The sequence below is a fragment of the Opisthocomus hoazin genome, chromosome 16 (assembly GCF_030867145.1).
Source record: "Opisthocomus hoazin isolate bOpiHoa1 chromosome 16, bOpiHoa1.hap1, whole genome shotgun sequence".
Classification (NCBI taxonomy): Eukaryota; Metazoa; Chordata; class Aves; order Opisthocomiformes; family Opisthocomidae; genus Opisthocomus; species Opisthocomus hoazin.
This window is the reverse complement of record NC_134429.1, coordinates 19,520,830-19,541,366: the sequence shown is the minus strand read 5'-3', so window position 1 is coordinate 19,541,366 and position 20,537 is coordinate 19,520,830. Positions and strand designations below refer to the sequence as shown.

At 50.2% G+C, this 20,537-nt stretch overlaps 1 protein-coding gene across 1 annotated transcript; it reads right to left on the bottom strand.

The window, feature by feature from the left end:
- Positions 1-2,812: 2,812 nt before the first annotated feature.
- MMP23B (matrix metallopeptidase 23B) lies at positions 2,813-16,669 on the bottom strand. The gene is made up of 8 exons (XM_075437097.1): positions 16,362-16,669; positions 12,245-12,390; positions 9,306-9,445; positions 7,898-8,065; positions 5,839-6,003; positions 4,772-4,882; positions 3,672-3,798; positions 2,813-2,987 (listed from the first exon to the last, which is right to left on the bottom strand). Exons 1-8 carry the CDS (start codon positions 16,527-16,529, stop codon positions 2,813-2,815), a joined length of 1,200 nt encoding a protein of 399 aa, XP_075293212.1. The 5' UTR covers positions 16,530-16,669.
- Positions 16,670-20,537: the final 3,868 nt, after the last annotated feature.

The window sequence follows — 20,537 nt, the reverse complement described above, 5'->3', positions numbered from 1 at the left end:
CCGACTGCCCCAGTTCTGTTCTTCACCTCGGGGAGACTGGATGTTTGTCAGAGGGAGAAAGTCAAATGTCACGGCAGATTCAAAGGCTCTTGCTGGGTGGGGTGTAACTGCTGCAGTCCTCGAGAGGCCTGGAATTACCCCGACAAGCCAAGGAGCATTACAAAATCTGATAAAGGAAAACTTGAAGTACAAACCTGGAACAGTTTGTTTAATTTTTAGTTTTGTTGGGTTTGTTCTGGTTTTTTTTCCTTGTAAATTTGTAGAATTAAAATACATTTTTAATTGTTTAACAGCGTGAAGGATTTCATTTCTTCACCTGCAGAAACTTTGGATGTTGGTGGCAATGAATCTTCTAGAGGGGAAAGTTGTTTCCCCCGCCGCCCCCAGAGCTGTGCGGACACCATTGCAGCAGATTGTCAGCCCAGGCAAACAACAGCTTGTTTTATTCAAAGTACATTGTATGTGTCTGAGTAGCGTTAGGGCAAAATACCGTAACAGTTGTGAGGTTTCGTTCCTGTCGCGTGCCCTGGGGAGGGCTGCGCTGCGCTGGGCTGGCTACTCACCGACAATATTTCCAGGGGCGCTGAGCACTGTTCGCTGTGTGTGCGCGGGTATTAACGGTGGCACCGGTGCAGAAGAAGTACTCTGTTGTTTTGTAAATGAGAAAGACTTCACATGGAGACATGAAACTTTATTTTCTATAGAAAGTTCTTTTAAATATGCCCTTTTTCCGTAAAAAGGAAGAGCTTAGCTTCACTGATTGTATAGTGCCATATTCCAGTCTTTTCTCGTAGGATACGATGAAAGAGGAATCATGCTGGAATATCGCAGCCTTCGGAGCCTCTGATTTCTATAATGCTGTTAGGCTTTTCTGCTACCAGGAATGTCTGGAAAATACAGGCAGAACTGGGCACCAGTCCAGTAAAAGGATTAACTTAATTTATAAACATTCCATCAATTTCAGTGCATTTTAAGAGTTTTTCTGGGTAAAGGCCTTGGGACTGGAATTTGGATGTACTACAATTGTGGTAAATTGTGCAAACAGTAGTTTGGGTGGTTTGTTTTTTTCCTGTGGAGGAATGCAGAACTATTTTCTCTTGAGGCCCAACTGATCACCTGGTACTGAAGGAGAAACCGTTCTGTTACCTGAGGCAGGCGTGATTTCAGCAAGATTCCTCATCGGCGGAGCTCAGTCCCACACCGAAAGCGGGGCTTTGCCGCGTCCCCCTGAGCACCGGCCGGGACAGCCGTGGTGCCACGGCCTGGGCTAAGCTCTGAAGGACGAGACCGTGACTGCGCGCTCTCTGATTTCGGGCTGTGCTGTGCCTCCTGCGCTCCGTGGAATTATTTCCTTCCTAGCTCCCTTGGCGTTGCTGCAGCCACTGCGGGCATCACGGGAAGGTCCATGTTCCTGACAAAAAGGATTATTCATCTAAGTTGGGATCGTTTTAGTAGAACAAAGAAAACCTAATGCTGGATTGCAATGGAAATGTAATGCGGATAGGAGCAAGATGTGTAACTCCTGGGTTTGGCTTTTTTGGCAGAAGGGAAATCTCAGCTCTCCCCGAGTAGTGCAGCATCGTTCGGTTCCTGCATCTCAGCGTTTATTTTGTCTCACGTGTCTGTTTGTGACTAGAGCGCTTGTCTTTTGTGGTCCTGAGCTTAACTGTCCATGCAAAGGTGCGTTTGCAAGTTTTACACTGCGCTGTGCTCTCAGCTAACTGTGACGGTAAAACTGTCCCAGAACAGCGGAGGATTCTCCGGACGGAGCCTTCCTGCTCCAGCGCAGAGGCCGTCCCAGACTGCGAACCTGCGCTGCAGAGCGCCAGGCGCTTCGCAGCTGCGCTGGTGCTTTGAAGTAAGAAGAAACTTGGTACAAGAGGTTGAGAGCACAACGAAAAAAGGATAAACCTAAGCAGAGCACCATGTAGGCTGCTTTCATACTGGATGAGGATCTTGCTAAATTTCACGACTGTCAGGGACTCGTGCCTGTGCAAACGCATCCTCCACGGCTGCTGACGTCTGAGTGCACGAGGCCTCAGCGCTGGGGTGACCGGGGGAGCACAGGGATGGCAATTACTTCATCTCTGCTGGAGGAGTCGACAGGTTTATTGATCAGACAGCACCAGGACAAGTCACGAGGAGCTGCTGGCTGCTGATGGAGGTAAATAAGTCTGTCGGGATAAGATTACACGACCAATACGCGCAAACCACAGGAAAGCGGCTGTGGGGGGAAAATGTTCTGTGGATACTTGAACTGAACGTGTTGAAATGCGGAATGGAGTAATTAGAAAGGGTTTGTTGTGACCCTACGTCCTCCTTCTGACAAATAGAGAAGAAAAAAAAAAAAAAGGAATATTAGGTCTTTAAGTGCACCAGGATCTAAAAAAATGACAGCAAAACACTTACAGAGCGTAACCGGTCATTTTCCTTCCACAGTACCTCTGCCTCCGCCGCGACACGGCTGAGCCGTCGAGCTGTTCATCCGGCTGTCTGGTGAAGAGTTACCGTCTTGTTTGTCCGCAGTCCGCAGTGATCCGCATACTTTAACTGCAAAATCTGACACTTTTTTTAAAAAAGATTTCTTTAATTCTCTGTACAGCACATACGTGAGATATTCTTTATCATTAAAACTAATTTGGAAGAGTCTATGTTCCAGTAATCAAGTCTCGGCGTCTCTTTTGCCCAAGGTAAGAAGCAGCTGATGCAGAAGTTCAGTTGCACTACTGGAGATTAAATATGAATGCCAAAGAAAGATTCTGTATTTGAAACAGAATTAGCAGTCACTGAAGTGCTCATTCCAGGGCCCTCGTTAGTGCTTCAGTCTGATTCTCCAGGAATAGGTAGTCAAGATTCTTTCTTTTTTCTTGACTATACAAGTGTAAGTTCCTTCATTAATTGCATTTGCAATGATGCTCATGTGATCTTCATTTAAGGATAAGTAACCTGGATATGAGTATTCCAGAAGCTCCTTATCTTTATACCAGCTGTCATAAGAAAAATAATAGAAATTAAACTGCAAATTGTCCAGTACAATGCAATACATACTAGTAAGTATTTCTCCTGGTAAGCTTTGCCTGAGTAAGTGTGCAGCACAGACGGGGCTTTAACGAAGCCAGGTAAAGTTTTACTACACGGGTAGCTGATGGGAGTTGTACCAGGGTGCTATCCCGAGTAATTCAGGAGCTTGAACCTTACTGAAAGCTGATGGGAGTTTGGGTCCTCAGTCTAAACCAACCCACGGACGTGGGCCTCTCTCGCTCAGTTCTAGATACATCCAGAAATAACACGCCTGTGCCTTAGTAAGAGCTAACACACTACTGACTGAAAGGGTAAGTGTGCGACTGCTTTTTTGCAGACTATGGGCCAGGGAATTTGACTTGGGGGTAGGAATGTGAATATTATACACATGAATCGGATTTTATCCTTTTTCAACTCTGCTTGCTCGTTCCCGATAGCTCTGCTTGCGATGCCACGAACAGCATCTGCCCGCTGCCTCTCGCCGTTAGCCGGCCACCCCTCCTTCCGCTGTGGGTGCCACCAGAGACAGGGACGTGCTCCGGCAGGTAAACTGCCTTCGTATGCCCGCTCATTGGTCTTACTTCCTCACCCTGTTTGCATGTAAGCTGCAAAGTCTCCTAAAGGACTGGAATAAATGATAGAGTACTTACTAAACTTTGCCTTTTTTATGAATTATCTTCTGTCCGCAGCGGAAGGTGACGTTCCTGCCCTCAGAAACCGTCTTGGTTTTTGTCCGTGGCGGGGGCAGCGTAGGGGGTACGGTTGGAAACGGGAATTCTACCCACCAGAGGTGAGGGAAAGAAAAGGCACAAGTTAGCATATCTCATTATCAAGCTTTAGCCATTCCAAAACACTCTCATGGCATTACGTTATCACCCAAGGAACCTCAGAAGTATTAATTTAAAAACGCCTCCTACTGAGCAGTTCTCGGATGGAGATGTAGCATTATTCGTATGCAAAGACAGCAATCTGGGGGCACGTAAACTGACAGAGATGGATAAAAATCAACTTGCCCATTTCATACATATGGAAGAGTATACATTCAGTATATGAACAGGCCCTTAGAGTATACAGGTTTGTAATTATCTGACTGCGTCTTTGCATTAATCTCGTCTAAAAAAATACCTCTGTGCTGGAGAGAGAGGCACTAGCTATACAGTACATCTACAGGGCGGGAGGTCTTTCTCTGAAGCTCAGTTCCACAGCTGCAGTAACGTGACCTGATCCTGCATTAGTCCCTTAGCTGGATTCGTAAAGCTGAGAGCCTGGGGGAAGGCGACCAACATACTTCATCTGCTTTTCTGCAGAGCAGCTCGAGCCCAGCTGTGCTCGAGCCCTCATTTATCTTGTTTGTGTCCCACCACTGCATCAGGAACTGCACTGCAGCTCTGACCTCCGAATTGACCACATCGGCATCTCGCTTCCCCCGTTGGGTCCAAAAGGGAAGCAGCCCGAGGCGCACGGAGCAGTTGTGTGCTCAGAAAGCCCCTGTCGTAGGGTCAGTTCAGCCAGAGAAGAAGGGGACAGGTAAATGTTCTAGGCCACAAATGTTTAAACATAAATCCTGCTTCCTGTTTCCAAGCCTTGATCTTGGCTCAGATGCATGAGGCCATGGGTCTAGTCGCTTGTGTCCACTGATCTTCGGCGTGGAATTAAGCTCCTGCCTGTCCCTGCAGCAAACACCACTTAACTTTCACCCCCTCCCTCTGTGCAAACCCCACCGCGCATCCCAGAGGACAAGGCAAGATACCGTAGCAGAAGTCACAGGTAGATGGACAGTGCTTCTTCATCAGCTTCCTGCGTTTCTCGCAGAAACCTTTCTGTGCCCACGAGGGGCACATAAATAATCTGTCTTTACATCCTGAAACAGAAGCAGACACAAGGCATCAGAGGAGGGGGCAGGCTCTTCCGCCCGAGCAGCAAACTGACCATCAGGCTGGTCGGCGTAAGGGGTAGCGCAGGGACAGGAAGGGATCCAGATTCAGGAGAGCTGCTGTTTCCAAGTCCTGCGCTAGGTAATGCTTGAAGAGCAGCAGGCAAACGCAGCGGAGCTCGAGAGAATCTTGCCGCAGCCCCTTTGGCTTGCGGAGAGTTTTGTCACCTCGTGTTGATACACCCGAGTCCAGCCATTTGCCTTCCCCTGTCCTCTGCCCGTGAGCTTTTCCCTTCCCTCTGTGCACCTGAGCTTTGCAAACGTACAGATCCAGTCAGGGCTTTTTAGCCGGGGGACACGGCATGGACTGACCCCGCCGGAAGCCTTTCTCAGACCTGCTGGCTGGGGAGGTGGGAGCGTGACCTCTGCGAGGCCACCAGAATCACAGAATCACAGAATCACAGAATAGTAGGGGTTGGAAGGGACCTCTGTGGGTCATCTAGTCCAACCTCCCTGCCGAAGCAGGGTCACCTACAGCAGGCTGCACAGGACCTTGTCCAGGCGGGTCTTGAATATCTCCAGAGAAGGAGACTCCACAACCTCCCTGGGCAGCCTGCTCCAGTGCTCCGTCACCCTCAGAGAGAAGAAGTTCCTCCTCATGTTCAGACGGAACTTCCTGTGCCTCAGTTTGTGCCCATTACCCCTTGTCCTGAGGACCAGCCTCCTGTCCAGCGCACCTGGAGCTGGTAGTGCTGGACACAGACAACGCTACACCTCCTTTTACCTCTGCTTTGCAAAAAAAAAAAAAAAGGAGTAAGAGCCCTCCTGCCTACTGCTCGCGGGCTTAGAGCCTGGTCCTGCCAAAGGGTGAGGGACTCACGCCACAGGGTCCAGGGGCAAACCTTTACCAAGAGCTGCCCCGAGCGCACCCCTGCTGCCCGTACCGTAAAGTCTGTGGATCCCCCAGACTTCATCTTGCGAGATGGTCTTCTTCCCAGTCAGAGTGGCGTTGATGTGCATGAGGGCGTTGGGGTTCAGGGAGTGCATGAGTCCTAAGGCATGGCCGATTTCGTGAGCTGCCACGTGTACCAGATCTGTAAGCCAAACGCCTGCAAGAGAAACAGAAAAACGGCAGCCGTTGTGCGGTGAAGTGTGATTGCTAATCCTGGTGTAAAACCAGAGGAAATACTTTAGCACTAGGAGGGTATGGTCTTAGCGAAGGTTGCCCTGGTTTTATCTTCTCTGTAGCTGCCTGGGTGCAAGCAGACAGGCCAATCATTTCCACACGCTTCTCATTTCAGAGAGCGGGACGCAGAGCAGCAGCCCACAGGAAGGCTGCTCTGAAAGGCGCTGGCTGACGCGGAGGGAAGCGCCCTGTGCAGTCCTCACTCTCGTCAGCTTCCTGCTAACTCTGTTCCCACAGGCTGGAGACGGCTGGTTGGGAATGAGCATGCTTGGCCGGAACGTTCCGGCCTCCCGCTGCTGCCCGCATCCCCCAGCGCCTGCGGGGCAAACTGGGGTTTCTGGGTAGCTGCTTGAAGCCTGCTTCCAGCAGAGCTGGCTTTTCACTGAAGGATGACCCCCAAGAGGCGTTACTACCGACCCCCACCCTGACACCTCGCACAATTACAGGCCACCAGAATCTCACACAACTCCTGCCTTAAATCCAGCTGCTTAGGGCAAGAGAGCACCTGAAAGGGGGAGCCTGCGCCTGTGCTTCATTTATGGGTACGTTAATGAGGGAGCCCTAGTGGGTGGCTTTTGTGAGCTCTTCTTAAAAGACTGCTCCTAAATCTCTCTGACACGACTTGGAAGAACAATGATGTTGTTCTGCTTTGTTCCCATCCTTCTTTATGCCAATGGAGAGGGCTAATTCAGCTCTGGCAGGCGAAGCAGTCGTGAACAAGTATTAATTTTCTCAGCCTCACGCGGGCCCTCTGAAGTCAGGAGTGTTATTGCCATTTCACAAAAATGACTGAATTTGTGCACATCAACTGCATGACCGTCTCCATATAAACAAATGGAGTTACACTGCTGGGACAGAAAGTCAGCAGCAGAACCGGCACTTTGGACCCTGATTTATTCCACAATCTCAGTAAGACTTCACTAAGAATCAAGTTTTCCAAGTGTCTCTGCTTGTTTCAACAGCTGCTTGCAGAAAAACACAGGCCAGGAAACACATTGCTCCCCGAGAACTCTGCAACCTCGCGGCACAGGTCTGCTACCAGACAAACTCTCTGATTTTTGTTATCCCTGACAAACGTCAGCAGACTTCAGAAGTCTGAGGGAGAAGAGCACCTTTTCAAAGCTGAGTGTTTTACAAAATGTAATCTGACCAGTTCTTCTCTTAAAAATCAGCTCTCTTAGGGCTTTGTCCCTACATCTTCTCTGTTGCTGTGCTTTGGAAAACAAGCACAGAAGTCCCTCTATGTCACCTAAAATCTCCTTTTTATTTGGTGAAAAGCAGCATATCTTCCTTTCAACAAAGGTACTGAGTTGATCATATAGCATGAACTGAATTTGCTAGTTAGTCAGGGACCATCTGCTTTTAATTTAAAGTTAGTTTTTATATTGCTTAAAAAAAAAAAATCAGGAAGAAAAAAGCACCAAGCTCTAAGTAACACAGACATTTTTGGGTGCTGACAAACCCCAAAATGCCTACAGACCCCAGAAAGCTAAAATGTAAACAGCCATGCCAGCAAGTCAAAGCAATATAACCTGGCCCTTCTCAGAGATGCGCCGGCGTGGGCAGAGGCCAGGCGTAACTATCGAGCATGTGGCTGAACTACTGGGTAAGTCCACTGAGCTGTTCAGAAAGAAGCGGCGCTGCCACCAGACAGGGCCCCTCACAGCAGCCCAGCCGCAGGAGAGCGTGACCAGCAGCTTCCACAGCTGCAGAAAATCGTCCTCATCGCCCCGGTCCCTTGGTCAGCAAACCCAGAACAAGGACTAAAATCTAAATCCCAGGGGCACTAACCGTGTGCTCCCCGAGACGGGCCTTACCTTTTTTCCAGCTGAACCGCGTGTTCCCCAATATCCAGTATTCGTGGTCATCAAAATGGATTTCCCCATTGGGTGGGAAGAAGGCGTGGGCAAGCTCCCCTGTGGTGCCGTCGAAGCAGTGGTGGATGAGCGACTCCAGACAGTCCGTGTGATTGACAGAGTAGAAGCCTGCGAAGGAAGCAGCAGGTTCAGTGCGTCTGGCAGGGTAAGCCCGGCCAGGACACAGGCATCTGTAAACCTGTGGTTTACTGAGAAATCTCTTGCAGCATCCCACGTGTTTTCCAACCCTACAGAGCCACAAAAGGAAAAATAAAAGCAAGGCCGTTGTCAGGAGCGAAGGTTACGTGATGCAAACTATACTCAGCCCTGCGATGACCCTGGATTCCGAGTGTTTCCAGCGGACACGAACGAGCCTACGCTGCAGAAAGGAATGCTGGCTCTTTTTGCAACATCACATGGAATTTTTATTTTGGGGGGGGGGGAATTGGACAGTGAGATGATAACCCCAGGATTTACTTGTTCCATTTTAAACGTAAATGAACAGACAGCCTTCGAGTCGTAACTGCCTGCCGTCCTGTCGCTAGCATCCTGACAGCATCGCCTTGTACCCTGCGCCCACTGGACCCGGGCCACCGGAGCTCCGCGGCGGCAGCAGGACAGGCCCCTGGGAAGGCACACCATGTGCTTCCGAGTAGCGTCCTGCAACTCCACAGTGAGGAGCGTGTTGCAAAACAACGGTAAATCTGCTGGTTATCTCAGTATTGCCGCCATCTGCACAGGAAAGAACTATTTCACACAGCCCATAAATCCCAGGAAGGGTTTACATCTGGGGCTGAGACCGAGCAGAGAACGCCTCAGCGCTGGTGTTCTCCTAAGCCTGAGAAACGCAGGGAGCAACTACTGCACAGCGATACAGGGGCAGAAGGACGGGCAGGGGGAGAGCACAGAGAAAAGATGGTGCTTCAACAGGATCGACAAAAGGGAGACTAAAACCATAAACCAGTGGGACCCACCACCCGCTCTTTGGCTCCGCGTGACCCTGGAGATGTCACTTCACCTCTCAGTATTCAGTTTCCCCATCTGCGGAATCGAGATAATCCTGTCCCAGTGGCGGGTTTTCGGGGTTAATTCTTGTCAAATACCTAAAGCTCCCTGACTGCAAGATTTACAGAAAAGGTTAATTAGGACGTTAACATCTCCTTAGAGCACTTAAAAGTAGTTCTTCTACCTGATTACAGGCAAACGATGCCCCAGTCCTTGTCCAAGAGGCCCTGCTGAGTCCACACAGCTAAGCAGGACCATCTCCTGCCGCTGGCCTCCTGGCTCGCACCCTGCAACCCCACCAGTCCCCCGTGGAGCTGACGTACACAGCGGTGTCCTCTCCGCGCAGGACCCCGGGCAGCCTCACCTATCTTCAAGTCACTGGCTACGTGGCGTGGCACTTCTCTGAAGCTGAACGGCGAAACTTCACTCCACATTCGGAACGCAGCCGCCAGTCCCCTGCGCGTGTCCCTGGCGTTTATGAGGTTTCTTGGGAAGGACAGGATTCTGTAGGGACACAGAACAACGTCAGGAAAGTTCCTCTTCCCTTCTCAAACATCAGCTGAAGGCTCTCAAGGCTGCATCAGACCGGCAAGTCCGTTCATTCACTCCAATAGGTTCAAAACAGGAGTAGCTTCAACTGGATATTAAGAACATTTAATAAACCCCACAGGGACTAACACATTACTGGTATTCTTCACAATCCCGTGTTCTGGACTACAGCTTTTGTCCCTCCTCAAGCACTTCGTTTTAGACAATGTTTTCTTGGAAAACTGCTTTTACCCTAGCATCTCCCAGCCTGCTGTGCAGGGCTGCTCAGAGAGGAGACGACTGCACTTCAGCAGCAGGGAAGTCCTACGCCTAACACACAGGCTACCACGTGTGCACTGAATTAAAATTCTCTCAGTCACAACTTTTGAAATCGAGTTCTGAAGAATATCAAAGGTTTGATAGCAAAACAAGTTTTCCTTTACAAAAATCTCATCACTTGAGAGAGGTTTTTGCTCAGACCACAGGGACAGATGCAGCTGAACTGTACAAGCACTACTGGTGCCGGCTGGCAGAGCCCCTGTTGTACCATGGACACGCACAGACGGCTCCTGGGAACTTACCTGGTCCCAAAAGAAGATCTGCATGCAGGAAACTGCCTGAAGTGTAGCAATTGGGAAAAGCTGTGTATATTCTGCTATCCCCTCTGGCTGTGTTTTAGCTATGCTGTTTATGTTCTCCCTTCGTCCCAGCACATCCTAAAGGGAGCAGAAGGTTTCGTATCAAGCCAGGCTGTTAACGAGTGTAAACCTGGACAATTAAGACTATGATGAGGCTCAGCCTGTTCAGGATGAGCGTAAAGGGAGCTACGTTCTCTGCTTAGTGTGAAGGAGTCGGGTTCGTGCCACCCGCTCGTTCCTTGTCTCACGGGCAGAACTGACCCCTGCTGTGTGCCGGGAAGGCGACGCGTACCGGTCAGCACCGCGGCATCACCCACGGAACAACACAACCACCACCACCGCACGACCAGCAAACAGGGCCAGCGCCAGTTACAGCGAGACGGCTGCGTAACCGGCGGTGGAACCGCTACCCAGAGGATGGAGGGAACTGCAGCGTCGGCCACACCTTCCCAGTTGTCCTCCTGGCCTGCATTTGGTGACCTGGAGATACTCCCCCTCCTGCTTCTGTGGGAAGAAAGGGTTAGCGTAGGGCTTGGGCAGACCCAAGTGCTGCTGTCCTTCTGCCTTCTCACTCCTTACCTCCACCACCTCAGGCAAACCCACCGCCAACACAGCTCACAGCGCTTTCCTTTCTCGTTTGCTGGTGACAGAAAGCTCTCCCGCCCATTACAGTCACAGCCTGGTCAGCCTTCCAGAGCTGAAGTGTGAGAGAGACCCTCACAGCTCCCAGTGATGTCCTCAACCCCACGCCAAGAAAGAGCCGCAACACGCATTGCTGCTGCCGGAGGCCACTTCCACGCGTTCTCAGAGACCCAGCGTGCCCTGCCTTTCACGCCACTGTGGTTTAACGCTCCGTGACTGCAGCTCTTGAGAGGTCAGGTTTGGGGCTTGCTCTGTACTTTGAAGTCCAGAGTGGCTGGAGTTAGCAGCCGCATTAAAAGGACTTCTGTTATCACACAAGACGTTGAAAAAACCTGGTTTGGCTCCTGTGTCTCCAGGAAAGTGTGGACTCTCAGCCAGGAGCAAACAACCGGCCGTTCTTCAGTCAAACCTCCAGGACTCCTGCTAGTCTGAGGCTTCCCCTGACAGTCCAATTCTACCTGCCAGTGCTCACCAGCTGCTTCCAAAGGGGTTCCCTGCACCTCGTGCTGTCTGAACTGACGCTAGCTCTCCTGAAAAACATTCAGCAATGCCATTAGTATTTTCCCAGAGAGAAAAAGCAGCTTTTCAGGATGCTGCCACCACAGCCCATCGCACTGGACCGTTTCAGGGGCTGCTCAGCCACTGCCAAAGTAAGGAAGAGAGCTGCTCCAAGGCTGCACACCTAACAGGACTGACATTGCCTCATGCCAGCAGTGGAGCCAGACAGCAGCAAGGAACACTTCAGTGTGAAAATCCATAGGACTCCATCACCTTTGGCTCTGATGAGCCTGCTTGCTGAAAGTAGAACCAGCACCGCACATTTACATCGCTCCATCATCTCAAAACCAGACCACTCTACAGCTGTACGGTGCTGCCGAAACGCTGCTGGCTCCGAGCTGTGGAAAACCCAGCTGGGAACCAGTGATCTGGGCAGCCACGTTCCTTGGCAGAAATGCCTGAAAATATCAGGGTTAACACTCACTCACCCTACAGTTGCCAAGGGCTTTTTATTTGTTAGTAATCTGTGAGTTGGCACCCTTCTCCAAAGACAACAGGGAGAAAGTGACTCCTAAAAGCACTCGGCACCAACAGAGCTCTGTCCTCCTGAAATCACAGAACCTTTCAGCAGCAATTTCCCTCAGTGATCATTCAGGCTCATGCAAACTCTTTTAAAAACAGCAGCATGGCAGAGTTAGCGCTACAGTCACTACCTTCTGAGGGCAGTCCCTAGTTCTGGGAAGCCTCAACCTGCCCCGGAACAGTTGGTTTTACAGTAAGCAGCCTCAGCAGGCAGCTGATCACGCTTCGCATGGTCCACAGCGGAGGAGAGCAGTGTAGCATTTGTAGAAACACTGCCTACTTTCGAGGGGCTTTCGCACCTATCCATTCCCGAGCAAACGGATTAGCAATACGGTTAGTACCCATAACCATGGCAGGATAAACTCAGAGCATGACTTAGAAAACGCTAACTCTTAGGGCTAACGCGAGTCCATACTTGTAGGTCAAGTTGAAGTGGTCCCATTTCAAGTGCCCTGGCGTGATCGTGTATCGTTTTCTCCGTGCTGGAGGCCGAGGTGGGAAAGCCGGACTGTGCAAAGCAGAGGCACTCGCTCCACGAAGCCCAGGTGACGCGGCGTCTTCCTTAAAAGAGAAAACAGGAGGTTGAAAGAGATGGGAGAGACTGCAGGGCTGAGCAGTGTGAAAGAAACACTACCAGGTACGGGGCACGTGGAGGCTGGGGAGCACAACCAGCAGTCCCTCACGGGCACCCAGGAGACAAGGGCAGTCATCAGCCCATCAGGGCTTCGCAAGGCGCGGCGAACAAAACCAAGATAGAGCAAAGAGGAGCAATGCTGTGAGGAGCTCCCGAGGCACGTTTAGGATCAGACGCTCCAGGAAGGGAAGGGAGCAGCACAGGAAGTTCCGTCTGAACATGAGGAAGAACTTCTTCCCTCTAAGGGTGACGGAGCCCTGGCCCAGGCTGCCCAGGGAGGTTGTGGAGTCTCCTTCTCTGGAGATATTCAAGACCCGCCTGGACAAGGTCCTCTACAACCTACTGTAGGTGACCCTGCTTCGGCAGGAGGGTTGGACTGGGTGACCCACAGAGGTCCCTTCCAGCCCCTACCATTCTGTGATTCTGTGATTCCTCAGCACGGGATCATGGTGGACGAGCGCTGCGGGCTCCCTCGAGCTGCTGTGTAATCCGGGAATAAGGCACCGCAGCCGCCCCGCTCTCCTCTCCAAGTGCGGCACAGACGGAGCAGAAATGAGGCCTCGGGAGGCTTCTGGCCGCAGCGAGTGCTGCAGCTCTTCCTGGAAAGTTCTCATTTCCTTTTCGCTTTGCTATTGCTCTCCAGCCTCACCACAGCAGAAAGGAAACGCTGGACAAATGAGTAAAACAGGCAACGCTTTGTGCAGAGAGCTCTTCATAACGCGGCGCTGGGGATCTGAAACGCCTTCAAAGTAAACAGGAGCCCTGGAAACCTTGGAGTGCATTTAAAGCCATCATAAAATCTGGTGACAGGTCTGACTCAAACTATAAAAGCCTTTCAGTCCTGAGCAGTGGAGGTGAAGGAATGGAACCCAACACAGCTCTCTGGAAGGCCACCCGCTCTGCCTCCCCTCTTCAGGACTAAGACACTGAATATCTCTGGGTCATCTTTGCTCCAGAGGCACCAAGACACTCACTAAGTGATATTTGTAGTGGCCATATTACAAAAGCTGCACCAGTACGAGTTTGTTCAGCCTCACAGCACATTCTACAGAAAACAAGAGCTGTCTTCATTTTACTTGTGGAAGAGCTGAGGCTCCGAGAGTCAAAACAGCCTGTCCCTGGTCTCACAGCCAGCCAACAGCCAGAAAAGCCAAGAAGCTCGAAGCAGCAGCTGCCAGACACTGCCCCAGTCACTGGCATCTCTCCATGACTACAGCCAGTCACGACTGGGAACAGGCTGAGGGACTCCATCCTAACAGGAAACCAGTCTCTTTCGCTCGTGTCTGTGAACTGTCCTAGCTTCTATCGTGTTCTGATCTCAGTATATTTCTTTCCTAGAAGGACAGTCTGTTAGTCTTTCTTCCAGCTCAACTGTGGGTCTGACTCACAATTTGAAATCAGCAGCGTCTTGGAACGTAAGGAACACAAGGGCCATGGGACATCACCTGTGAGACAGAGACCTTAACTACTACCTTGCCTTCGAAGCTGCAAGCTTTTGGCAGGGCATTTGATCACATTGCCGGGAGCCTTCAGGTGCCAATTTGCTCTTGAAAGAGCCCACAGGATCCCTCTTCCTTTTTAACCTTTGTCACTTCATTTGCTGCATTCAGGGGTCTGGCTGAGGAACCCATACATTTTGGTTCGCTCGGCTCAAGGCCTAGCCCCTTCTTCACCAAGGCTCGTGTGATGCGAGTACACTGCCTGTCGTCCCTCTCCCTTCATCTCCAGTGGCTTCTACCTCTGATTCCACTCTGAGAATGCCATTTTCCCTTGACACGAAAGGAAAATTTTGCAAGCTTTTGAGCAGCACAGACAAGGTGGAGGATCAGCTAGCCTGTGTACCAATGACCTGTTGGAGCTGTAAGAGAAGCCTGGAGAAGATTAGCTCATAATTACACGATAATAAAATATTTTCCCTTTTTTTGCAGTTCTTTCGAGTAGGGTAGAGTTAGGCAAATCCCTTCTGCCTTTGTTGTTTTCCCTACGATCCCTTGCCAGTATTGGGGCTGACTGCACGTTCGTTCTGGCGTCAGTCAGGAGCAGCCCAGAACTGCCAGCACTGCGAATTCTCAGTCTACGGGCTCTGACTCAGGAGACCTGATCACTTATGATGGGGTGAGGTAAGGCATTACCACTCTTCAGTAGCTGTGTCCTGCTCCTTAGCAAAGCCAGCAGAACACGTAGTGCATTTGCTTTCTAGCCTCTATAGCTCGCTGCCCAGCTGGTGCCACTTCCAGTGTACGGTAACACAGGGAGCTGCAGGCTGCACGGGCCGAGCAATGCACACTGCCCAGTCTGCCTCCTCTGCCACCCAGCTAGCAAATGACACCAGCACGGAGCGAAATCCTGCAGCTCTTCTTAAAGCCCCCTGGATATCAGCAGAGGAAAATTAGGTAGTTTGAAAGAGCCTGCTGGCTTCTCCTTCTACAAGGAAAGCTCCTGCAGCCCTGAGGGAGGAAAATTACTGGCGTCTCCACAGCCATTGAGCTTAAAACCCTAAGGCCTTAAGTGCTGACCAAGCAACGAGGGGGGAATCCGTGTCCCTACAGAGCGTATCCTCACAGCACAAACCCAAGAAAGGGTGACTCTGGCCCAACAGCAATCGCTGAAACCCGCTTCCGACCCAGTCACTAGATCAAGAGAGGTGCAGAGGGCTGAGTTCTCTTGCTCAAATACTCTGCTCAGTCTCTGCTCCTCTCTAGTCTTTGTTCTACTAACCACTGGTGCGACAGGATGCTTTTAATTAAGAAATGAACTGGGGAAGGGTAGGGTACCACACATGCTGCAGCTCAGATGTAGGATTCTGACAGAAATGGAATGGCCTAGTTAAAAATTTCAACAGTACAATTTGGATCAAAGAATCTGTCTGGACGTCAAAGAACCAAGACTATGGGAATACTCCCAACTGGAGAAGGGGTCAGCTGCTCCCAGGAGGAAACCCATTTGACTGTGGGTCAAGGTCTCAAACGCTCAAAGAGCTTCGGAGGTACTAGAAGGACAAGTGCTTCAACTCTCAACAACTGCAATAGATGCCAACGTATATAAAGGCAGGCACCAGTCAACATCCCTGCTCTACACTACTTCCCCTGCGCTGTCAGACCTTTGTTAATTTACTTCACTGAGTTGTAACAAATGTAATTAATTCCCCCCTCTCTCTCCTAGTCATGGAGTTCCCCTCTTGGAAACTAAACCCCAGCATAACTCTCTGACTTAGCACCAGTTAATACGAGCCCTGAGCGTGTGATGCCAGGACCTTCCTAAACACAAACAGCAGGAGAGGATGCAAGCGCTTAGAGAAGACTTTTTTTTTAATAAGAAGTTCAGATTAAGTTAAAAAGCAAATATTAAGACCAGATTCTGAGAGCCCCCGAGCCTTGCTACAGTTCCCCCTGAATACCAGTCTGCCCCCTCAGCGTCCTTTGCTAACGGAGGGATCTCCAAAGGGAGTTAATACCGGCTAAGAGTTTCCGCAGGTCCAGCGTTAACTCCCAGTTTAGATCTCTCACCACCAGCCCTGCCTCTGGAGCTCCTAGGAGCGCTCCGCTGCCACAGCAGCCAGAACACACGCGTGCCACATCGCACCCGGCTGGGAAAGCAGAGGTACGCAGAACAGCCGCAGCTCGGAGCGAAGACACCCCAAATCTTTCGTGCACTCCCTGCAAGCCGCACACACGTCTCTGATAATCCGATTCTACTCGGATGCGTACTTACCTTTTAGGATCCTTTGCAAAACGGGACTCAAAGAGCCATAAACAGATCTTATTACCTTAACAGTTATTTACATATTGTTTAGATTGCTTCCTGAATTTATCAATCTTCTAAACAGAATACACACACACATGTATTTGATGTCCCCGCTCCCCTTTCAAGTGCTTGAGAATCAGATCCCTTCCCCTACCTGATTTTTCTGAACCGCAGCTCCAGCTGGATCTCCCACACTAGCCAGCAAAGCCACCACAGGGAACACGCACAAAAATCCCACAATGGTTCTACAGCCACTGCTCTTCTTGTCAACTGAGAGGAAGCTCTTCCTTCTGCTTGCAGAAAGTTGCTCTACTTGATCCATGTCGTTCTTTAATACTTTTTAGGGGGAGATGTGGCAGCTGCTAAGACATTCTTTTCACTGAATGCATTGGTAATCCTTCTGCTCACAGTTGCATTTAGAGAATTTGTGAGCAGCCCTGCAGTCACTGCCAAAGCTGTGCAGAACCACTAGCGTTTCAAAAAGCTCTAAAAAAATTAAAAAAAAAAAAAAAAGTAGACTTTACATTAAGCCTCTTTCCAATGTGCCAAAGATTCTCTTAGACTCTGCCAAGCGTATCATATTACTGCAGCTGAAGGTCGGGCTGGTGGAGGAAAAGCAGCAAAGTGAAACAAGCTGGGATGGACATGAACTCTTTTCTTTAACTGACTGTATAATCAACAGAGGACCAATCTGCAGTTGTCAGCTTTATGTAATGAAAAAATGGGGGGAGGGGGCAGAAAAAGGAATCCAGAAGCCAGCATCATGCCCCTGGAATGTTTCATTAGGGATGCTTAACGCTAGCAGAGCTGTCATTTGTCAGGGGCTGTCTTCAGGAGCAGAATGAAAAATGAGATGCTGTGAGCGAGCAGGCAGCGCTTCTCTGCTTTGGAAACTCTGCCCAGGGAGTTTGCAAACTCAGATAAAAGCAAACACCAACTCCCTCTTCCCTGAAACTTGGCAAGAGACCTGCAAATTTCTTGTGTACTTGGGAGCTACCCAGCAAGGGGTTATCATGCAGAGATGGACAAGGATTCTCAGAATCTTTTGGGTAGCTCAGGCTTGTGCGCGTCAGACAGACTGACTTGGAGAAGTGGTCAGCATGTCTTCAGCTGCTCAGCTCCTCAAGGCATCTCCAGGCTGCAGACACGAAGTCAGTTCAGGACTTTGGAAAAAGCTTACTCAGAAATTCTCAGGTTTTCAGAAATAGCTGTGCTTCTCGGTCTGCTGGCGGAGCGCTGGATACTCAGCGCTCCTGCCCTGGGGTGTCCCCAGCTGCACAGTCCTGACCAGACAGAGCAAAAGGAACTGGGCAATCCCCTCGCTGCACAAGAAAATGGCAGTGAGGGGGTAGGTCTGTTGCCAGCCAGTATAAAACATTCCTAGGGAATATCTGAAGCATTTGAAAGGTTTCAGAAACTTCTTGCACATTTCATAATCAAAAATGGTTTCATTGGATTTTTTTTTTCCCTAGCTCATAACCAAGCTTGTGACACTTCCTAAGTTTCATGTATTTTCAGACTAAAGCTAGCCTGAAGCTTTTAAAAAACTCAGAATAAATAGGACCAATGAGGCTGTATACAATTACATGAAAAGTTTCTTTTTCCATTTTCACCAAGCTCCCCCCTGGAGAAAAATACATGCTTTCTGCAGAGAGTGGGCAAAGCACAGCAGCTGTTCAGGTACCAGCAGGGACAGAATTAGGAGCAACATGGAAAGAAGGTATGGACAGAATTACAAAGAAAAGCTGGAACCAGGAGGAAGAGAAAGAGCAGAAAGCAAGGGTACAGGGCTCTGACTCCTGGGGCCCACTGCAGTCAGCTGCAGCAGCCCGAGACACTGGCTCGTCTCGGCTGTTAGCTCCAGCTTTCTAGGGACAGTCACACCTCCTCCCCAGTGGCACCGCTGGCGGAATGGAACAGAATCACAGAATAGTAGGGGTTGGAAGGGACCTCTGTGGGTCATCTAGTCCAACCCCCCTGCCGAAGCAGGGTCACCTACAGCAGGCTGCACAGGACCTTGTCCAGGCGGGTGTTGAGTATCTCCAGAGAAGGAGACTCCACAACCTCCCTGGGCAGCCTGGGCCAGAGCTCCGTCACCCTCAGAGGGAAGAAGTTCTTCCTCATGTTCAGACGGAACTTCCTGTGCCTCAGTTTGTGCCCATTGCCCCTTGTCCTGTCACTGGGCACCACTGAAAAGAGCTTGGCCCCATCCTCCTGACACCCACCCTTCAGATAATTGTAGGCATTTATAAGGTCCCCTTCGCAGCCTTCTCTTCTTCAGGCTGAACAAGCCAGTTCAGGCTGAACACGCCTGTGCGCGAGTGCTCCGACAAAGGGCTTGGTTCGGAGCTCCACGGAGTGGTGCGAACGCACCTCCATTTCTGGTGTGAGCTGTAGACCACGGTATGAAGCCAGAAACTGGCAACAGCACCTTCGTCAATGTCTCGAGTCCCCTGAACAAGTTTCTGTCGGTCTGTAGAAGTGAACACATCTGCAGAAAGACTGAGAAGGGAGTCTTGAAGTAAAAACCTGCCTTGGAATGGGGCTCAAAGACTGCAGCCAAGAGCTCTTATCCTGTAAAGCAGTACTGGCTCGGAAGAAAAATACTGCTAGCAAACACAGTGCTGGAAGGACACTGAGTCTCAGGCGCATTAAGTGCATCCGCCTTTCACACGGCTCGTGAGAGTCAGCAGTGTTTAAGATAGATTTTAACTTATGCACTGTTACATAGGTCCTGTCCTCTTGCCCGAGGATCTCAGCATCTCACAGTCTCTCAGGGCATTTAATCTCACGTCAGTCTTGAAGGCAGGGGACTGCTATTATCTGCACCTCACAGGTTAAGACCCAGAGTACTGTGCAGGAGAAAAGACTTGCCTGAGGTCAAGCACCGAATCTTGCAGAGCAAGCACCTGAGATCTTCCAAGCACCCGGCTGGTTCCTTCCTGTTTCTGAGGATGACTACACGAGCCTGGGTTTTAAAGCACAGACTGAGAACTCGCACAACCACATAGAACTAAGAATTTCCCTTGTCCCAATGTAAAGAAAGGAAAAGGTTTTGTACGATACATCTCAGCTCAGACACACGCCCCCCAGAAGTTATTATCTAGACCTTTAGCAAAAGCACATTCTCGAGGACCTCGTTGTTTCCAAATCCTTCTTCTACAGCTGCTACAGGTTAGTACAGCCAAGGCTTTTTCCATCAGTTACTGAGGCATTCTGAATGGGGGAAGAGACCACGCTGTGTATCAGCCACTGATCTTGCGCCACGTGCGGTGGCTGAACGGGAACCTTTAGCTGCAGAGATGATTCACGACCTCTGTGAGGTTGAGGATCCTGCTTCCCCGTCAAGGTAGCAAGCAGCTTCTATCTAGACGGATGGGAAATGAGAGCGCAGGGTTTCTTGGAAAGCACGTTGTTCGCTTGCCCCCCACGCGCTGGGAACGCACTGCGCCCATCCACACGGAAACTCAGCGCCTGTGCATCCAGCTTCACCAAACCGCTGGCTGCAGAATGCTTTCAAAGCTTTCAAAACCTAAGCCAAATGTTTGCTCAGAAACCAGCTCAGCATTAATGCCAAGACAAACCTCAGTTATTGCAGCAATGAGAGTCAGATGAGGAAAGCTGCTACGCTGAGGTATTCAGAGCTTACAGATGCAACTTGTGGAGCTAAGGGAGACACACGAATTTAACGCTGTGTACAGTAACAATGCTGCTGATGCAGTCCCTGTGCCTCTGCATCCTTTGGTGCACGAGCTCTGGCCAGAACCCTCAGTGCCGCTGCTGCTAAAAATCAAAATTTCAGGTTTATACTTTGTTCATTAATACTGTGGTTGTTAAATTCCAAGCACAGCTCTCTTCTTGAGATATTTTAAGGATTATCAGGACCAGAATGCACATTTGTTGACATTTCATCCTTGCTCCCTGCCCTAGGTTAAGAATATCACGGCTTTCCCAAGAGATACTTGTACTTAAAGGACTCTCAACGCAGGCATCAGCAGCCTCAAATCTACAGCACTTAGCAGAATTTAAGCCTCTTTCAGATGCTTCAAATAACTCCCCAGACTCCCTGCTGGGAGCCAGTGTTGCCCTGTGCCAAGGGCAAGAAGTCAGTCAGAACTCTGAAGTTTTATCTCCATCTTTTTATCTCCATCTTTTCCAATAGCTGAAAATATTGTCCATGCTTTCTCAGGCGGCCCGAGCCCCCAGAATGACGGCTTTCATGCAAGTGGAGAGAACTGCTCCTGTGACTTCGGAGCTCTGATGAATTTTAGAGGTCTCAGGTCCTCAAGCGCGGATATTTGGTTTGGACTGCAGGCGAGAACTGTCATCC